The sequence below is a fragment of the Loxodonta africana genome, chromosome 16 (genome assembly GCF_030014295.1).
Source record: "Loxodonta africana isolate mLoxAfr1 chromosome 16, mLoxAfr1.hap2, whole genome shotgun sequence".
NCBI lineage: Eukaryota > Metazoa > Chordata > Mammalia > Proboscidea > Elephantidae > Loxodonta > Loxodonta africana.
Window position 1 is genome coordinate 38,229,971 of NC_087357.1, and position 16,446 is coordinate 38,246,416.

At 38.2% G+C, this 16,446-nt stretch overlaps 1 protein-coding gene across 10 annotated transcripts in view; it reads right to left on the bottom strand.

The window, feature by feature from the left end:
- ENTPD1 (ectonucleoside triphosphate diphosphohydrolase 1) overlaps positions 1–16,446 on the bottom strand; it is a 184,135-nt gene that overhangs the window by 115,357 nt on the left and 52,332 nt on the right. For 4 of the 10 annotated variants that reach the window (XM_064269546.1, XM_023546901.2, XM_023546896.2 and 1 more), the window contains exon 1: positions 605–1,289. The exons of 1 other annotated variant lie outside the window; for it this stretch is intronic. Coding sequence is in view for 3 of the 9 variants with exons in the window: in XM_023546895.2 (XP_023402663.1) it covers positions 1,180–1,195 (16 nt within the window). In the remaining 6 variants the exon portion in view is untranslated. Of the gene's footprint in view, positions 1–604; positions 1,292–16,446 lie in introns of those variants that run through there. 5 more of the 10 variants (XM_023546895.2, XM_023546894.2, XM_023546900.2 and 2 more) reach the window with 4 other exon arrangements.

The window sequence follows — 16,446 nt, forward strand, 5'->3', positions numbered from 1 at the left end:
GATTCTAAGGCAAGTTACCTCCGCCCCGCAGTACCTCAATTTCCTCATCTGGAAAAAGGGAATAATAACGACAGTACAACATACAGTTGATAGGCAGAATAAATACCACACTTAACACACTTAGAACAGAGCCCAATACTGAGTAAATACTTAGTAAACATTAACTGCTGTCATTATTACAATTATTAAAAAATGCGTTGGCTACTCATCTTATTCTTCCATGTTCAAATGTAATAAAAACATCTAGAAATATTAGAAGCTAGAGATGATGAAGAAGGTTCAGGATCCTACACCCCAGAGGAGTGTCTCCGGGCTCTGGCCACCTCATACTGCTGCAGAGATTCCTCCTGGCTCCCACAGGCTGCCAAGCAGCTGGCTATCCCTCCTGACAGAAAATGCCCAAAAGAGGTAAAAGACAGACTCTGCACACCATCTATACAAACGAGGCTGCTCTTGTAGTTTTTCGACAAAATATAAATGCAGTCAGTCAGACATGCCCTGCTCTTTTAAGACAGAACAGTTCTTCCTCCCTTTACCCTCTTCTTCCCTCTGCATCACACCCACACACCCACACACCCACATCCAAACACTCCCCCACACATACCAAGAAACTTATCAGCCTTTTGCAAGACACACGACTCTTGGGTCCTGCTGTAACAGCCTCTTGCCACATTAACTTCTCTGTTTTACCCCGGCAAAGACATCTGTGCTATTTTTACAACAGAAAAGCACACAGAAACTCGAGAAGAAAACAAATCTACACACGGAGTCCAGCATCTTTAAGCAAACACCCTGAGGCACCGACCAACCGGCAGCACCGACCAACCGGCAAGATGACTCCAGACTGTCCCGTAGGCAGCTGCTTCTTAAAAAACTACAAGGGGACTGAAGAAATCATTTGCCTCTCAAAAACCCGGCTCTGAATACAAATGGTAATGAATATTCATGAGCCCTTCCAGCTTGCTCAGGAGCCACCCTTGACAACAACCCTGGGCTTTGCTCCCTAAAAAGTTTCTCAGAGTTTTTCCTTTGCCTCTTATCAGAAGGAAGCTGGTAGAAAAGTTCATTCAGGGCTTTTTGTCTCTTGTTCTTTCAAGTACTTGCTTTTTGGTCGGGCTTGTTTTCTCTCTCACTCTCTTTTTTTCTTAAAGATTCAGATCAAATCAATTTTGCTCTTACCCCTTCTCCCTTCCATAAGTGGCAGCTTTTGTTTTCTTCCTCTTTTCTCTCTTTTTTTTTTTTTTCTCCAGCCTCTGCTAGCTATGGGCCGTCTCAGAGAGAGAGAGAGGTACTCAAGGAACAGAAATATATAACAGGCTTTGGTCTCATGGGAGGGGCTAAATTAGCCAGCCCCATTTCGGAAGGAACCTCAAATCCTATTTCTTTTTCATTGACTAGAAAGGACAGACTGGCTGAGGAGTCTAGCAGCTCATTTCCCTAAAGCTAGACCACAGACCTTCCCAGGTCGTAACATTTTTATTCTGAAGCATTGTGTGTTCTAGTCTCTCTCTCTCTGTTACACAAGTACTCTTTTTTTTTTCCTTGAAAATTTTGTCTTGGCTGCAAGCAAAAAAGCTATTTATTTATCCCAATTTTGAAGGCAGAAAACAAGAAATTTGTTACCTTGACACCCACAGGAAGAGGGTGTAAGAGGCAAGAGAAGCAAGCACAATTCTTCCAGCCCCAAAAGCTGATCTCTTCTTGTTCCCTGATAAGCAATCCCTTTTCCTGGCTCATTAGACCAGAAGAGCAATGGGTCACCCAAGCATTGGACACTACCGCAGGAGAAGCAGTGTTACTGATTGGAAGACTGGGCGGACTTCAGAGGAGGCTGCTTGCCCAGGAACCTCCTTCTGGCTGTGACTTGAAGCAAGTCATTTATCTTTTCGTAACTTTGGCTTCCTACCTCTTAAGTCTTATGAACATAAATTGCCGTACCTAGGCTTTGCCAAGATGACCCACATGCAGACGAGAGGCTGACCAAAACATTTTCTAAATGTGCATACCAAGTTATTTTGAAATCAGGACAAGGGAGGTAAGTCCTAAAGAGAGGCACTGCAAACATGTGAGGACCAAGACCACTTGGGCAACTTCACCTTACACAAGACTGCCACAAAGTTTAGAATTTTAGATTTGAAAGTGACCTCAGACCTAGACCTAGTCGAACCTGAGGTTTCGCAAAAGAGGCATGGAGAAGTTAAATCAGTTGCTCATGTTTCACACAGAACAGGAAGTTGGTCTCTCTCATTCACTACAATGCTCCTAGCACCTAATGCAATTTCTTTCCAGTGTAGGCTCTCAGTAAAAAATTTGATGAATGATTGAAGTAATGAATGAATAGCAGCAAAGCAAGAATATGAATCTGGTTTTCTGATTCCTAGTTCATGCTTTATCTACTGTGATACATTGCCTTTCCAGCACGAGCATTTATGTCTAAAGCAAATTATACCATGAGACATTTTTCTTCACACAAACCATTTTTAAATTTGTGACCATTAAGGATTGGTTTTGACTGTATATAGAAAATTTATTCTCCATTAGACTTTCAATCATACTTTAATAAGGGCAGGAGCTGATTTTTAATTTCGGTATCCCTATTACATTGTACAGTGCCTGGCACATAGTAGGTGCTCAATAAATGGTGCTTTGATCTGGGTCTGTATACTAAGACTATCTTACTAAATGATTGCTTTGCATTTGTAATGAAAACTAATTTATAATAACAACTAATCATACTAAATGAAAAATTCAAGGGTGTGCTCTACAGAGTCAGTCTAGACTCTACTTCTAATAAAGAACATTGGTTTGATATTTGCCCTATTGCGGTAAAAATTTTTTTAGGTAATATGATGGAACATTCTTAAAGATCCAGAATTTTACAATGGTTTGTTTTTTGTTTTTTTTTTTACTATTTTGGTATTATTGTTTGAAATTTGACAAACAGCATATCCACAAAACATCCCATGAACTGCAAAATGGAAACCAGACCACCAAAGCTAGAAAGAGAAAAGAACGATCAATAGGTAGAGATGCAGAATGGATGAGGGGTAAGGTGAGAGAAACAAATACTTGAGCATGTCAGTGAGAGCTCAACTTCCCTGTTTATAAAGAGCCTCAACAATTCTGTATGTCCAACAATTAAAGGTCAAAGCAACTCCTACCAAGTTCTACTATCACATCATATTGCAGACGGAAGTTTTGACCATTGACTCATTCTCTTTCAATCTCATCATAGAAAGAGAGATGAAATCAATCAATCAAGAGTAAAGTGTTCTAGAGCCCAACTCCTTGTCCAACCAGAGGAGGTAAAATCTCATTATAAAAACTAGCACTTCATAAAAATTTGAAGTTTATCTGAGTTAAATATACAGTCATAGGAACATAGTTTAGCCACATGTTAATCTCATAATAACTCAATCAGTTAGGCATTATTATTATTCCCATTTTATAGAAGAGAACACAGAAGCTCAGAAAGATGAAGTAACAACCAAATCTGCACAGCTAATAAGTGGCAGAACTGATATTTGAACATAGCAGTCTGACTTCAATTCAGTACACTTGTGCTTATCCGTAACACTACACGCTTAGGGCTTGTTCCCTTGTCACCTTTCAGGTTTTTTAGCTACCAATTTCATCCCCTCTAAAGCATCCTTCACACTAATCTTTCTGAAGTGTTTATCTGATAATGTCATTCTTAGGCTTAAAAACTCCTAGTCTTCAGAACCCAAGGTCAAGAAGAGAGAGTGTTGACATGTCATGGGGTTGGTAACCAATGTCACAAAACCATATGTGTACTATCTGTTTAATAAGAAGCCAGTTTGCTGTGCTCTGTCCAGAACGCACTTTTCCTTCTTGACCACCAGCTTGGTCCTCCTGCATATCATTCATGCCTCAGCTTAAACATCTAATCCTCTGTGAAGTTCTACCTGACCCATAACACGTGCACACATACACTGTACTGACCTAGAGAAGAGGTCCCAATTGTATTATCATGATGTTTTAAACTTCATTTCTGTCTCAGGCCTTAAATCTTGGAGTCACATTTGAATTCTCATCTTCACAACACAAGTCCAATCCTTTAGCAAATTCTGTAGGTTTTACCTTCAAAATCTCACCTCTTCTTATTACCTCCATTACCACCACACTGGTCCAAGCCACATCATCTCTGACTTGGATTACTGTAATAGCCTCCTCACTGGTCTTACTCCTTTTCAGTCCATTCTCAACCCAGAATCCATAATGATTAAGTTAAAACAGCAACAACAACCAAATTTCATGTTACCCCTCTGCTCAAAACCCTTCGATTGCTCCCCATCTCAATCCAAGCAAAACCAAAGTCCTTCCTTACATGGCCTGGTCCCTATCACCTCCCTGACTTCTTTTCCTACTATTCCCCTCTTCTTGCTCCCTCTGCTCCAGCCTCAGTCTTTGTACCTGCTATTCCCTCTGCCTAGAGTGTCATTTTTCCACATACTCACATTCTCATTCCCTTATTCCTTTTAGGGCTTTTCTTCAATTATTACCTTCTACGCCAGCAATAAGATTATGATCTCTAAATACTATCTTTTACTAAAAGGAACAAATGTTCTTCAGGAAAATGGCTGATTCCAGGTCTGTGGCAGGATATTGGTAAGATAAGCCTGGAACATCTTGTCATACCAAAAAGCAAGTAAGCAATGAAAATTACTAGGGTCAAAAGGGCTCAGGAGCCAATTTCAAGTGGTTCCCACTAGCCAGAATAGTAAAAATTTGAACAGCAACAAAAAGTGATAGGTGCAGTGGGTTGAGACACATCAGATATGCTGAAATCCATATGTTCATAAAAATACTAAAAGAAATCACTATTTACCTTTGGAACTAAATAATTATTCCAAAAACAATAAAAGGGGAAAATATCAGCCAGCTAATAAAGGATAATTGATAACATTAGAATGTCATCATTTTGAAAACACCTAATAAAGTAATAAATCTAAATAATAGTTATCAACGGCTACTCAATCATAAAAGGTGGGACAACCATTAATTATGTGCCTTCTGACAGAAGCACACACACACACTCTGAAGTGATCTTGCCAAAATATTGAAGCCTTTAGATCTAACTACCAGTTTACAGGAAATATGGGGCAAAGAAGAATATGTTTAGAGGTATCACAAGATAAAGCTAATAGAGGAATTTAGCAAAGTTGCAGGGTATAAGATCAACAAACAAAAATCAGTTAAGTTTCTAGACACCAGCAATGAGAAAACTGAAAGGGAAATTAGGGAAACAATTCCGTATACAATAGCATTTAAGAGAATAAAATACCTAGGAATACATCTAACCAGGGACTTGAAGGGCTCATACAATGAAAATTATAAAACACTGCTGAAAGAGATTAAAGAATATTTAAATAAACAGATGTTCCATGAGTATGGATTACAAGACTTAATATTGTTAAGATGTCAGTACTGCCCAAAGCAATCTATAGACTTAATACAATTTCAATCAAAACTCCAAAAGCTGTCTTTACAGAAATGGAAAAATCAACCCTCAATTTTATATGGAATGGCAAGAAGCCCCAAATAGCTAAAGCAATGTTGAAAGAGAAGGACGAAGTAGGAGGATTCCCATTAAAAACAGAACTACCACATGACTCAGCAGTTCCATTCTTAGGTATATACCCAAAAGACTTGAAAGCAGAGACTCAAACAGAAACCTGTACACCAGTGTTCACTGCAGCACTATTCACAAAAGCCAAAAGGTGGAAACAACCTAAACGGACAATATATGAATGGACAAACAAAATGTGGTACATACATACAATGGAATACTACTCAGCCAGTAGGAAAAATGAAATCTTGATACATGCTACAATATGGATGGAGTTTGAAGACATTATGCTGAGTGAAGTAAGTCAATCACAAAAGGACAAATATTACACGACCTCACATAAAAACAAGAACTGGCAAATGTATACAGACCAAAGTTTATTTGTAATTACCAGGGGCAGGAGGGAGTGGGCGAGAGGGGTTAACTGCGATGGAAAGATTGCATTGATTAAAGGTAGGGTTGCACAGCTGATTATTGTAATTGCTGTTAATAAGCTGTACACTTATAAAAAGTTGGATTGGCAAAAAATTTGTGACAGATATATTTATAGTAATGACCAAAAGAGTAGCTGCTGAGCCTGCTTACGTACAACCAAAACCTCATGGGATTTGGTTCCTTGGTCTGGAGGTTTTAGGTCATGGTTTCATGACACACTCCAGTTAATTATTCTAACAATGTGTTTATCTCCTAAGTTGCTACACAGTGCCTGGAGTGTTAAAAGCTTGCAGGTGGCCACCCAAGGCACAATTTCTCTCTATGCTCCTGGCGCAACAAAGGAAGAAGGAGAGTCAGGAATAGGAGGAGGATATAGAATGTGTAGCTAATTGCCATGAGACCAGAACTAATTCGTGCCCAGCTACCATTACTGAATATCTTGATTAAAGCTTGTATAGAAAAATCCTGATCAAAGGAAGGAAAATACAAAACAGATTTTCCAATTCTCATGGACTCCAGACTTCCTGGAGCCATGAAGGCTAGACGAACCCCTGAAACTATTTCCCTGAGATAATCTATAAACCTTAAAGGAAAAATGTGCCTGAAGTTTTCTTTCCCTGAAATAATCTTTAAGCCTTAAAGCAAAACATGCCTGAAGTCTTCTTAAAGCCAAATAAAGTTAGCTTAACTAGTAAAAAATGTCTGCCTTGAGCATTATACTCTTTGAATAATTACCTATATGGGATCAAAGAGACACTAGCAACTGGAAAGCTTAAACAGGAAACTTAGGGGGCAGTGAGTTTATGTTAATGGGGATGTCATGGATTGAATTATGTCCCCCCAAAATATGTGTCACCTTGGCTAGGTCATGATTCCCAATATTGTGTATTGTCCACTATTTTGTCATCTGATGTAATTTTCCTGTGTGTTGTAAATCCTGCCTCTACGATGTCAATGAGGCAGGATTAGAGGCAGTCATGTTAATGTGGCAGGACTTAATCTACAAGATTAGGTTGTATTTTAAGTCAATCTCTTTTGAGACATAAAAGAGAGAAAAGAATAGAAAGACGTGGGACCTCATACCACCAAGAAACAGGAGCCAAGAGGACAGTGTGTCCTTTGGGCCCCCGGGTCTGGTATAGAGAAGCTACTTGACCAGGGAAGATTGATGACAAGGACCTTCCCCTGGAGCCGACAAAGAGAAAGTCTTCCCCTGGACCTAGCACCCTAAATTCGGGCTTCTACCCTCCTAGACTGTGAGAGAATAAATTTCTTTTTGTTAAAATCATCCACTGTGGTATTTCTGTTATAGCAGCACTAGATAACTAAGATAAATCAAAAAAGAGGGTGAGAATGGTTGCACAACTCAACATATGTAATCAATGTCACTGAATTGTACATGTAGAAACTGTTGAAATGGTATATGTTTTGCTATGTATATTCCCTACTCCCTACAGCAACACCAAAATAAATAAAATTTACAGCAAAAAAAAAAAAAAAAAGACACCAGAAGAATGCAATTAGCAAAATCCAGTCTCTGCGAAACCCTGTAAAACAACTCAATTTCCTTAACAAATAAATTGCAGAGAGAAAAAAGATGAATTTAAATGAGATTAAAGAGATTTCAGATATACATCAACCATGCATCTGTCAGTTTATCATACTGTGGGGGCTTGAGTGTTGCTGTGATGCTGGAACCTATGCCACTGGTATTCAAATACCAGCAAGGTCGCTCATGGTGGGCAGGTTTCAGCTGAGCTTCCAGACTAGAACAGATTAGGAAGAAAGACCTGGCAGTCTACTTCTGAAAAAAAAATTAGCCAGTGAAAACTTCATGAATAGCAGTGGTATATTGTCTGATATAGTGTTGGAAGATGATCCCCTCAGGTTGGAAGGCACTCAAAATACAACTGGGGAAGAGTTGCCCCCTCATAGTAGAGTTGACCTTAATGACATGGATGGAGTCAAGATTTGGGACCTTCATTTGCTGATGTGACATGACTCAAAATGAGAAGAAATAGCTACAAACATCCATTAATAATTAGAACGTGGAACGTACAAAGTATGAATCTAGGAAAACTGGAAATCATCAAAAATGAAATGGAACACATAACTATCGATATCCTAGGCAATAGTGAGCTGAAGTAGACTGGTGTTGGCTTTTTTGTTTTTTTTTAATTGTGCTTTAAGTGAAAGTTTACAAATCAAGTCAGTCTCTCACAGAAAAAGTTACACACACCTTTCTGTGTACCCCTAGCTGCTCTCCTCTTAATGAGACAGCACATTCCTCCTCTTCATCCTGTATTCCCCATGTCTATTCAACCAGCTCCTGTCCCCTTCTTCCTTCTCATCTTACCTCCAGACAGGTGTTGCCCACACAGTCTTATGTGTCTACTTGAGCTAAGAAGCTCACTCCTTACCAGTATCATAATCTATCTTATAGTCCAGTCCAATCCCTGTCTGGAGAGCTGGTTTGGGGCATGGTACCAATCTTGGGCTAACAAAGGGTCCTGGGACCATGACCTCCAGGGTCCCTCCAGTCTCAGGCAGACCATTAAGCCTGGTCTTTTTACAAGAATTTGAGATCTGCATTCCACTGTTCTCCTGCTCCATCAGGGATTCTCTGTTGTATTCCCTGTCAGGGCAGTGATCGGTGGTAGCTGGGCACCATCTAGTTCTTCCTGCCTCGGGCTGATGCAGTCTCTGGTTTATATGGCCCTTTCTGTCTCTTGGGCTAATCTTTACCATATGTCTTTGGTGTTCTTCATTCTCCTTTGCTCCAGGTGGGTTTATGACACCAGACAGGCCATTTTTAATCAGACAATCATATGGTCAACTATGCTAAAAGTGACAAACTGAAGAGGAATGGCATTGCATTCATTGTCAAAAAGGACATTTCAAGATCTATCCTGAAGTACAACCCTGTCAGTGATAGGATAATATCCGTACGCCTACAAGGAAAACCAGTTAATATGGCTATTATTCATATTTACACACCAACCACTAAGGCCAAAGATGAAGAAACTGAAGATTTTACCAGCTTCTGCAGTTTGAAATTGATCAAACATGCAATCAGGATGCACTGATAATTGCTGGTGATTGAAACACAAAAGTTGGGAAGAAAGAAGAAGGACTGGTAGTTGGAAAATATGGCCTTGGTGATATAAATTACACCTGAGATCTCATGACAGAATTTTGCAAGACCAATGACTTCTTCATTGCAAATACCTTTTTTTAGCAACATAATTGGTGGCTATACACATGGACTTCACCAGATGGAATATGCAGGAATCAGACTGACTACATATGCAGAAAGAGACTACAGAAAAGCTCAATATCATCAGTCAGAACAAGGCCAGGAGCCAACTGTGGAACAGGCCATCAATTGCTCATATCCAAGTTCAAGTTGAAACTGCAGAAAATTAGAACAAGTCCATGACAGCCAAAGTACAACCCTGAGTATATTCTCCCTGAATTTAGAGGTCGCCTCAAGAATAGATTTGATGCATTAAACACTAATGACTGAAGACCAGGTGAGTTGTGGAATGACATCAAGGACATCATACACGAAGAAAGCAAGAGGCCACTAAAAAGACAGGAAACAAAGCAAACACCAAAATGGATGTCAGATGATACTCTTAAACTTGCTCTTCAGCATTGACTAGATAAAGCGAATGGACGAAATGATGAAATGAAAGAGCTGAACAGAAGATTTCAAAATCTGCTTGAGAAGACAAAGTATTACAATGACATGTGCAAAGACCTGGAGTTAGAAAACCAAAAGGGAAGCACACACTTGGCATTTCTCAAGCTGAAAGAACTGAAGAAAAAAAAATAAAGCCTCAAGTTGCAATAATGAAGGATTCTATGGGCAAAATAGTGAATGATGTAGGAAGTATCAAAAAAAGCAGATAGAAAGAATACACAGCATCACTGTACCAAAAAGAATTGGTTAATATTCAGTTATTTCAGGAGGTAGCATACGATCAAGAACTGATGGTACTGAAGGAAGAAGTCCAAGCTGCACTGAAGACATTGGTGAAAAACAAGGCTCCAGGAATTGTCGGAATATCGATTGAGATGTTTCAACAAATGGATGTAGCACTGGAAGGGCACACTTGTTTATGCCAGGAAATCTGGAAGACAGCTGCCTTGCCAACTGACTGGAAGAGATCCATATTTATGCCTATTCCAAAGAAAGGTGATACAATAGAATGTGGGAATTATTGAACAATACCATTAATAACACACAAAAGTAAAATTTTGCTGAAGATCATTCGAAAGTGGTTGACAGGGAACGGCCAGAAATTCAAGCCAAATTCTGAAGGACATGGAATGAGGGATATCATTGCTGATGTCAGATGGATCCTGGCTGAAAGCAGAGAATACCAGAAATATATTTACCTGTGTTTTATCGACTGTGCAAAGGCATTCAACTGCGTGAATCATAACAAATTATGGATAACATTGAGAAGAATCAGAATTCCAGAACACTTAACTGCACTCATGAGGAATCTGTACATAGACCTAGAGGCAGTCATTCAAATAGAACAAGGGGATACCGTGTGGTTTAAAGTCAGGAAAGGTGTACATCAGGGTTGTATCCACTCACCAATGGGCACGTAATCCGAGAAGCTGGACTATATGAAGAAGAATGAGGCATCAGGATTAGAGGAAGACTCATTAACAACCTGCATTATGCAGATGACACAACCTTGCTTGCTGCAAGTGAAGAGGACTTGAAGCATTTACTGATGAAGATCAAAGACCACAGCCTTCAGTATGGAAAGAAAGAAAATAAAAATCCTCACAACTGAACAAATAAGCAACATTATGATAAACGGAGAAAAGACTGAAGTTATCAAGGATTTCATTTTACTTGGATGCACAATCAACACCCATGGAAGCAGCAGTCATGAATTCAAACGATGCACTGCATTGGGCAGATCTGCTGCTAAAGTCCCCCTTAAAATATTAAAAAGCAAAGATGTCACCTTGAAGACTAAGGTGCACCTACCCAAGCCATGGTGTTTTTAATGGCCTCATGTGTGTGTGAAAGCTGGACAATGAATAAGGAAGACTAAAGAACAAATGATGCTCTTGAGTTATAGTGTTGGCGAAGAATATTGAATATACCATGGACTGCTAGAAGAATGAACAGATTTGTCCTGGAAGAAGTACAGCCAAAATGCTCCTTAGAAGCGAGGATGGTGAGATTTCGTCTCACACACTTTGGACATGTTATCAGGAGGGATTAGTCCCTGGAGAGGGACATTATGCTTGCTAAAGTCGAGGGTCATTGAAAGAGAGGGAAACCCTCAACGAGATGGACTGACACAGTGGCTGCAACAATGGGCTCAAGCATAATAACAATCATGAGGATGGTGCAGGGCTGGGCAGTCTTTCGTTGTGTTGTACATGGGGTCACTATGAGTCAGAACCAAGTCAACAGAACCTAACAACAACAACAATCAACCAAATACAATATGTGGGCCTTGTCTGGATTCTGATTCAAACAAACCAACTCCAACGAAACTTGGAAGTCTAACATTGACTGGATATTTTATACTAAAGAACTGTTCAATTTAAAGGTGTGATAACAGTATTGTGGTTATGTTTTTTCAAAGTTTTTATCTGTTGGAGATATAAACTGAAATATTTACAGGTGAAATCTGAGATTAGCTTCAAAAGAGAAGTGGATGGGAGGGAGCATAGATGAAATAAGATTAGAGGCAGAGCTCAAATCCATGGTTGCAGATATAACAGCTGTAACTTCTTCAAAGAAACTCATTTTCAAGAAAAGTACTTACTATCTATAACAATTCAATCAATTAATAAAAGCTGTAAAACTTTTTTTAATCTAAAACATATATTTTTTTAATATTTTAAATGATTAAATTTAAATAGGCAATAAACAGATCAGTAGTGGTTGCCAAGGATTCATTAAGCAGGGGAGGGGTGGCTGGAGGGATGGGTAAGTGTAGCACAGGGGATTTTTTAAGGTGGTGAAACTATTCAATATGATACCATAATTAATGGTGGGTACATGACACTATGCATTTGTCAAAACCTATAGAATGTTAAAGCACAAAGAGTGAACCTTAACGTATACATATTCTTTAAAAATTATTCAGAAGGTCAAAGGATCCTGGATGGAATGTAGATTTTGACAAAAGAGTCTGGCTGTATTACAAATGTATGAAACAACCTCACTGAAGGAGTGGGTGGAATAAGGTGCTGACCTAAGTAACTTTGGAAATGAATGGAGTCTGTAAGGCTAAGAATAAAAGGAAATGTACATAAGCACATTCCTCTACTTGATAAAGTTGTTTCCCACAGGGTTATGTGCTCACAATTCTGAAGCTACTATACATATATATTGGAATTGAACAATTAAATGGATGGTGGATGGTAGGAGCCAGATATCTCAACACTGGAATGGGGGGTTACAGATAAGTAATGAGAAGAGGCTAAAATGATCCATGTTGTAATGTTCTGAAGTGGAGACATCAGTATGAACTCATGTTTAGTTTAGTATGGATACAGATAGGTATAGAAATACTTACAGGTGTGTGTATATACAGGTTAGTATACATATATATATATTTCCTTGCTCTATCAGCTGAGAGGGCCTAGAAGCAATGACACCATAGTAACAACAAGCACATCTAAAGCCCAAATCCTGGTTTCTAAAACAACTCCCCAGTAAAAGGACCCAGGGCTCCTTGATTCTAAAACTGGAGGAGGAAATCTATGAGATGAGCCTGGAGCATCTTGTACTGCTAGAAAGTAAGGAAATGATAAAAAAAAAAAAAAAACTCACAATGATGAAGGTATGTCAAAGGGTCACAAAAGCCAACTGTAAGACGTCTCAATGGCCAAATGTAGAACAATTTGAGCAACAAAATAAAGTAGTATTATATTATAACACAAAGTATAAAATAAATAATTGTTGTAGTGGAACAAACCACATGTTTATTTAGGTTTTAAAACAAAGAGTTTTCACCTGGATCAAAGGAGAATGAAGAACACCAAGGTCACATGATAACTATGAGCCCGAGACAGAAAGGGCCACATGAACTAGAGACTTACATCATCCTGAGACCAGAAGAACTAGATGGTGCCCAGCTACAACCGATGACTGCCCTGACAGGGAGCACAACAGAGAACCCCTGAGGGAGCAGGAGATCAGTGGGATGCAGAACCCAAATTCTCATAAAAAGACCAGACCTAATGGTCTGACTGAGACCAGAAGAATCCCAGCGATCATGGTCCCCAAACCTACTGTTGGCCCAGGACAGGAACCATTCCCGAAGACAACTCATCAGACATGGAAGGTACTGGACAATGGGTTGGAGAGAGATACTGATGAAGAGTGAGCTACTTGTATCAGGTGGACACCTGAGACTGTGTTGGCATCTCCTGTCTGGAGGGGAGACGGGAGGGTAGAGAGGGTTAGAAACTGGCAAAACAGTCATGAAAGGAGAGACTAGAAGGAGGGAGCAGGCTGACTCACTAAGGGGAGAGTAAATAGGAGTATGTAGTAAGGTGTATATAAGTTTATATGTGACAGACTGACTTGATTTGTAAATTTTCACTTAAAGCACAATAAAAATTACTTAAAAAAAGTTTCATTACAGTGATAAAAGTATTTTGCAAAAAAGAAAACAAATTGTCAGAATAATCTGGACAATGTGCTTCAAGCGGCTGCAGTGATACAGAGAATTATAAAGACAAGCAGAAGAATACAGCTAAAACATTTGTGATTGCTTGACATTTACAGAGCTTAGAGGGGGAGTTAGCACAAGGTTATCGAAAACTCACAGGTTAGAAAAACATTTTTTAGGGGGAACAAAGGGGGCATTTTCTGCAAATTGGCTGACTATTAAAGTCACATGTTTAACACCTATAATAATCTTCTCTTTACATTGGTCATTTCTAACCACAAGCTAGCTCTTCATCTAGCAGCAAAACTGCATTTACCTATGTCAAGGTACAATGGAAGGCTTTGTAAAAATGACAAGCTGCATTATATGACAGAGAAGAACTCTAAGACAGAGTCACTTAGGACAAGACAAGATTGGGTTAGATCTGAGTCGGAAATTCTAGTCGTGCCAAGAAGCTTCAGTTTTGGAAAGGCTCTTTCTTACTCCTCCCTTTTGATCAAGAAATTGTCTGGCGATTCGGTGATCACACTTAAGAATACTTTCTTCTCCATGAACTTATTTCTTTCAGCTGAGATTGTTATCTTATTGTACTTAAGGCCTTATTTGTAGGGTGAGCTGGTCTCATGTTCACAGAGGAGCAACCCATCTTCAGCAAGGGTTTAAAAGGTTAAAAAGGTGGCCTCTTACCTTGTAAGCCATTTAAGGCCCTGGACACTATCAGATGAATGATGAGACTTGGATGTCGTCAGACAGATAGCTGGGTACCACCACAGGCACTTCTGTCAGTCACTGAATCGGTTTGTTACATGTAAGTTCTAAAGACTCTAGGTGAAGGGCAGCTGGGCATTATCTCACCATGTTTCTTCACCATACTATTGTTTAAATGCTCTGCTTCAATGATCTTGTTTATTACATGGGCATGAATAGAGCAAGGCCGAATTGAACGGAACAGCTTGACAAACTAAAGACTCCCAACCAAGGTGTGAGTTCAAAGTCTCTTGAGTAAATATTTCATAGTAACAATAAGCAATAAAGCTATCTGGTTTTTAGTTAGAGTTATAGAGCATAGTTAAAAGTTAATACCTTTTGGATATTATTTGAAATTATTAGAGGAAGAGTTAGCTTGTATTGGAGAAGCTAATGGGTTTGAAAACTTATTTACTATGATTGGAGAGGGAAGGCAGATTTAATATTGAGTTGAATTGGTGCCATCGGCTACTGATTGGGCTATTTTCACAAAACTATTGTCTTTCTATGTGATTATGGAAACTATACAAATAGTAGCAATATTGGTCTTCATGCCTACTTATATTGGTAGACAGATGTGATAAGCTTAAACAAAATAAATGATTATATTCTATTAGCAAGATATTTAAGTAGCTTCTGTTGAAAGTATGAAATACAACCATTAAAAATATAAACTAAGAGTATATTAAATGTTATGGTAAAAGAAAACCTTATCTACTTGCATAAAGGAAAGTTTTACTAAGGAATGAATCTTAGTTGATAAAAAAATTATTTCTAATATGATAAATATGAAGCAACATGTAATAACTTCTATGTAAATGTTATTAAGTATATAAATCAAAGTTATTTCAAATAGAAAATGCTAAAACATTAACATGAAATTCCAAAAAGATGATATAATAATGTAATAAGCCAATGAGAGAATGATTGTAAGTATGAAGCAAATTGTAAAAATACCAATTGTAATTCTTATTAGTCTTAATTTATCAAACACAGTGATCTAAAAAAGAAAAAAAAATGATTACTAACTACTAAAATTGTATAGTAAGGTAGTTGAATAACTAATATAATTAAAAGAAAAGCAATAATGTCAATATAAGAAAGTTACTTATATGTAAAGGAGTAAAACTGAAAGGCTTGGGAATTGCCAAAGAATGATTCTAAACTGATGAAACAGAACTATCTCAAAAGTGGTAAGTATTAAACAGAGCACAACCTCAATGGTTTCAATTACTTAAGCTTCTAAATAATGAACTCTAACGAACCAAAATATGAAAAAAGGCTAGTCATTATGCATATTAAAAGCCAGGCTATTTCAAATGTAATGAGTGCTAGGCAGAGGATAATGACTTCAATACCTTGCATTAATAACAAGGAATAATACTATAGTACAATATAGTTATGTATTAGAAATACGATAGTCACTGAGGTACACAAAAAGGCAATATAGGCTTTATCAGATTAATACACAGGTATTATTGAAGGTAAGGGATATAAGTTTGAAGGGAAAGAATATTACAAAACTAGAGTAAGCTTATAATAAAAAATATGACTAGAAAAACTAAAAAAACTGACTTCAAGTATTTCTGCTCTTAAATTTCTTACTATTCTATGAGATTAAGTCAATAGAACCAGATCACTTCAAAGATAATAAGTATTAAACAAAGACTAGTCTCAAGGTTACCATATGATATAAATGATAAGATACAGAATACTAAAAAAAAATTTAATAGTGGAGATAGGAGATAAGAAAATACAGTTCAAAAAAATTTAGCTGTTTTCATAAGGACAGTATACAGGCCTGGTCCAGAAATCTTGGGAAGTGTAAACAGTCTCTTCAGGTGCTGTCTACTTCTTTCTTGTCCAGGACAGAAATGCATGAATTTCAGTCAAGTCTCTCAGTTGGCTGAAGGATCAGTTAGATGCTTGAATTTTAGTTTTTAATCTTTTGTTTGGCTGGCAAGTCCAAAAACATTTGTCCTTTTTCAATAAGCATAATCTCCAGAC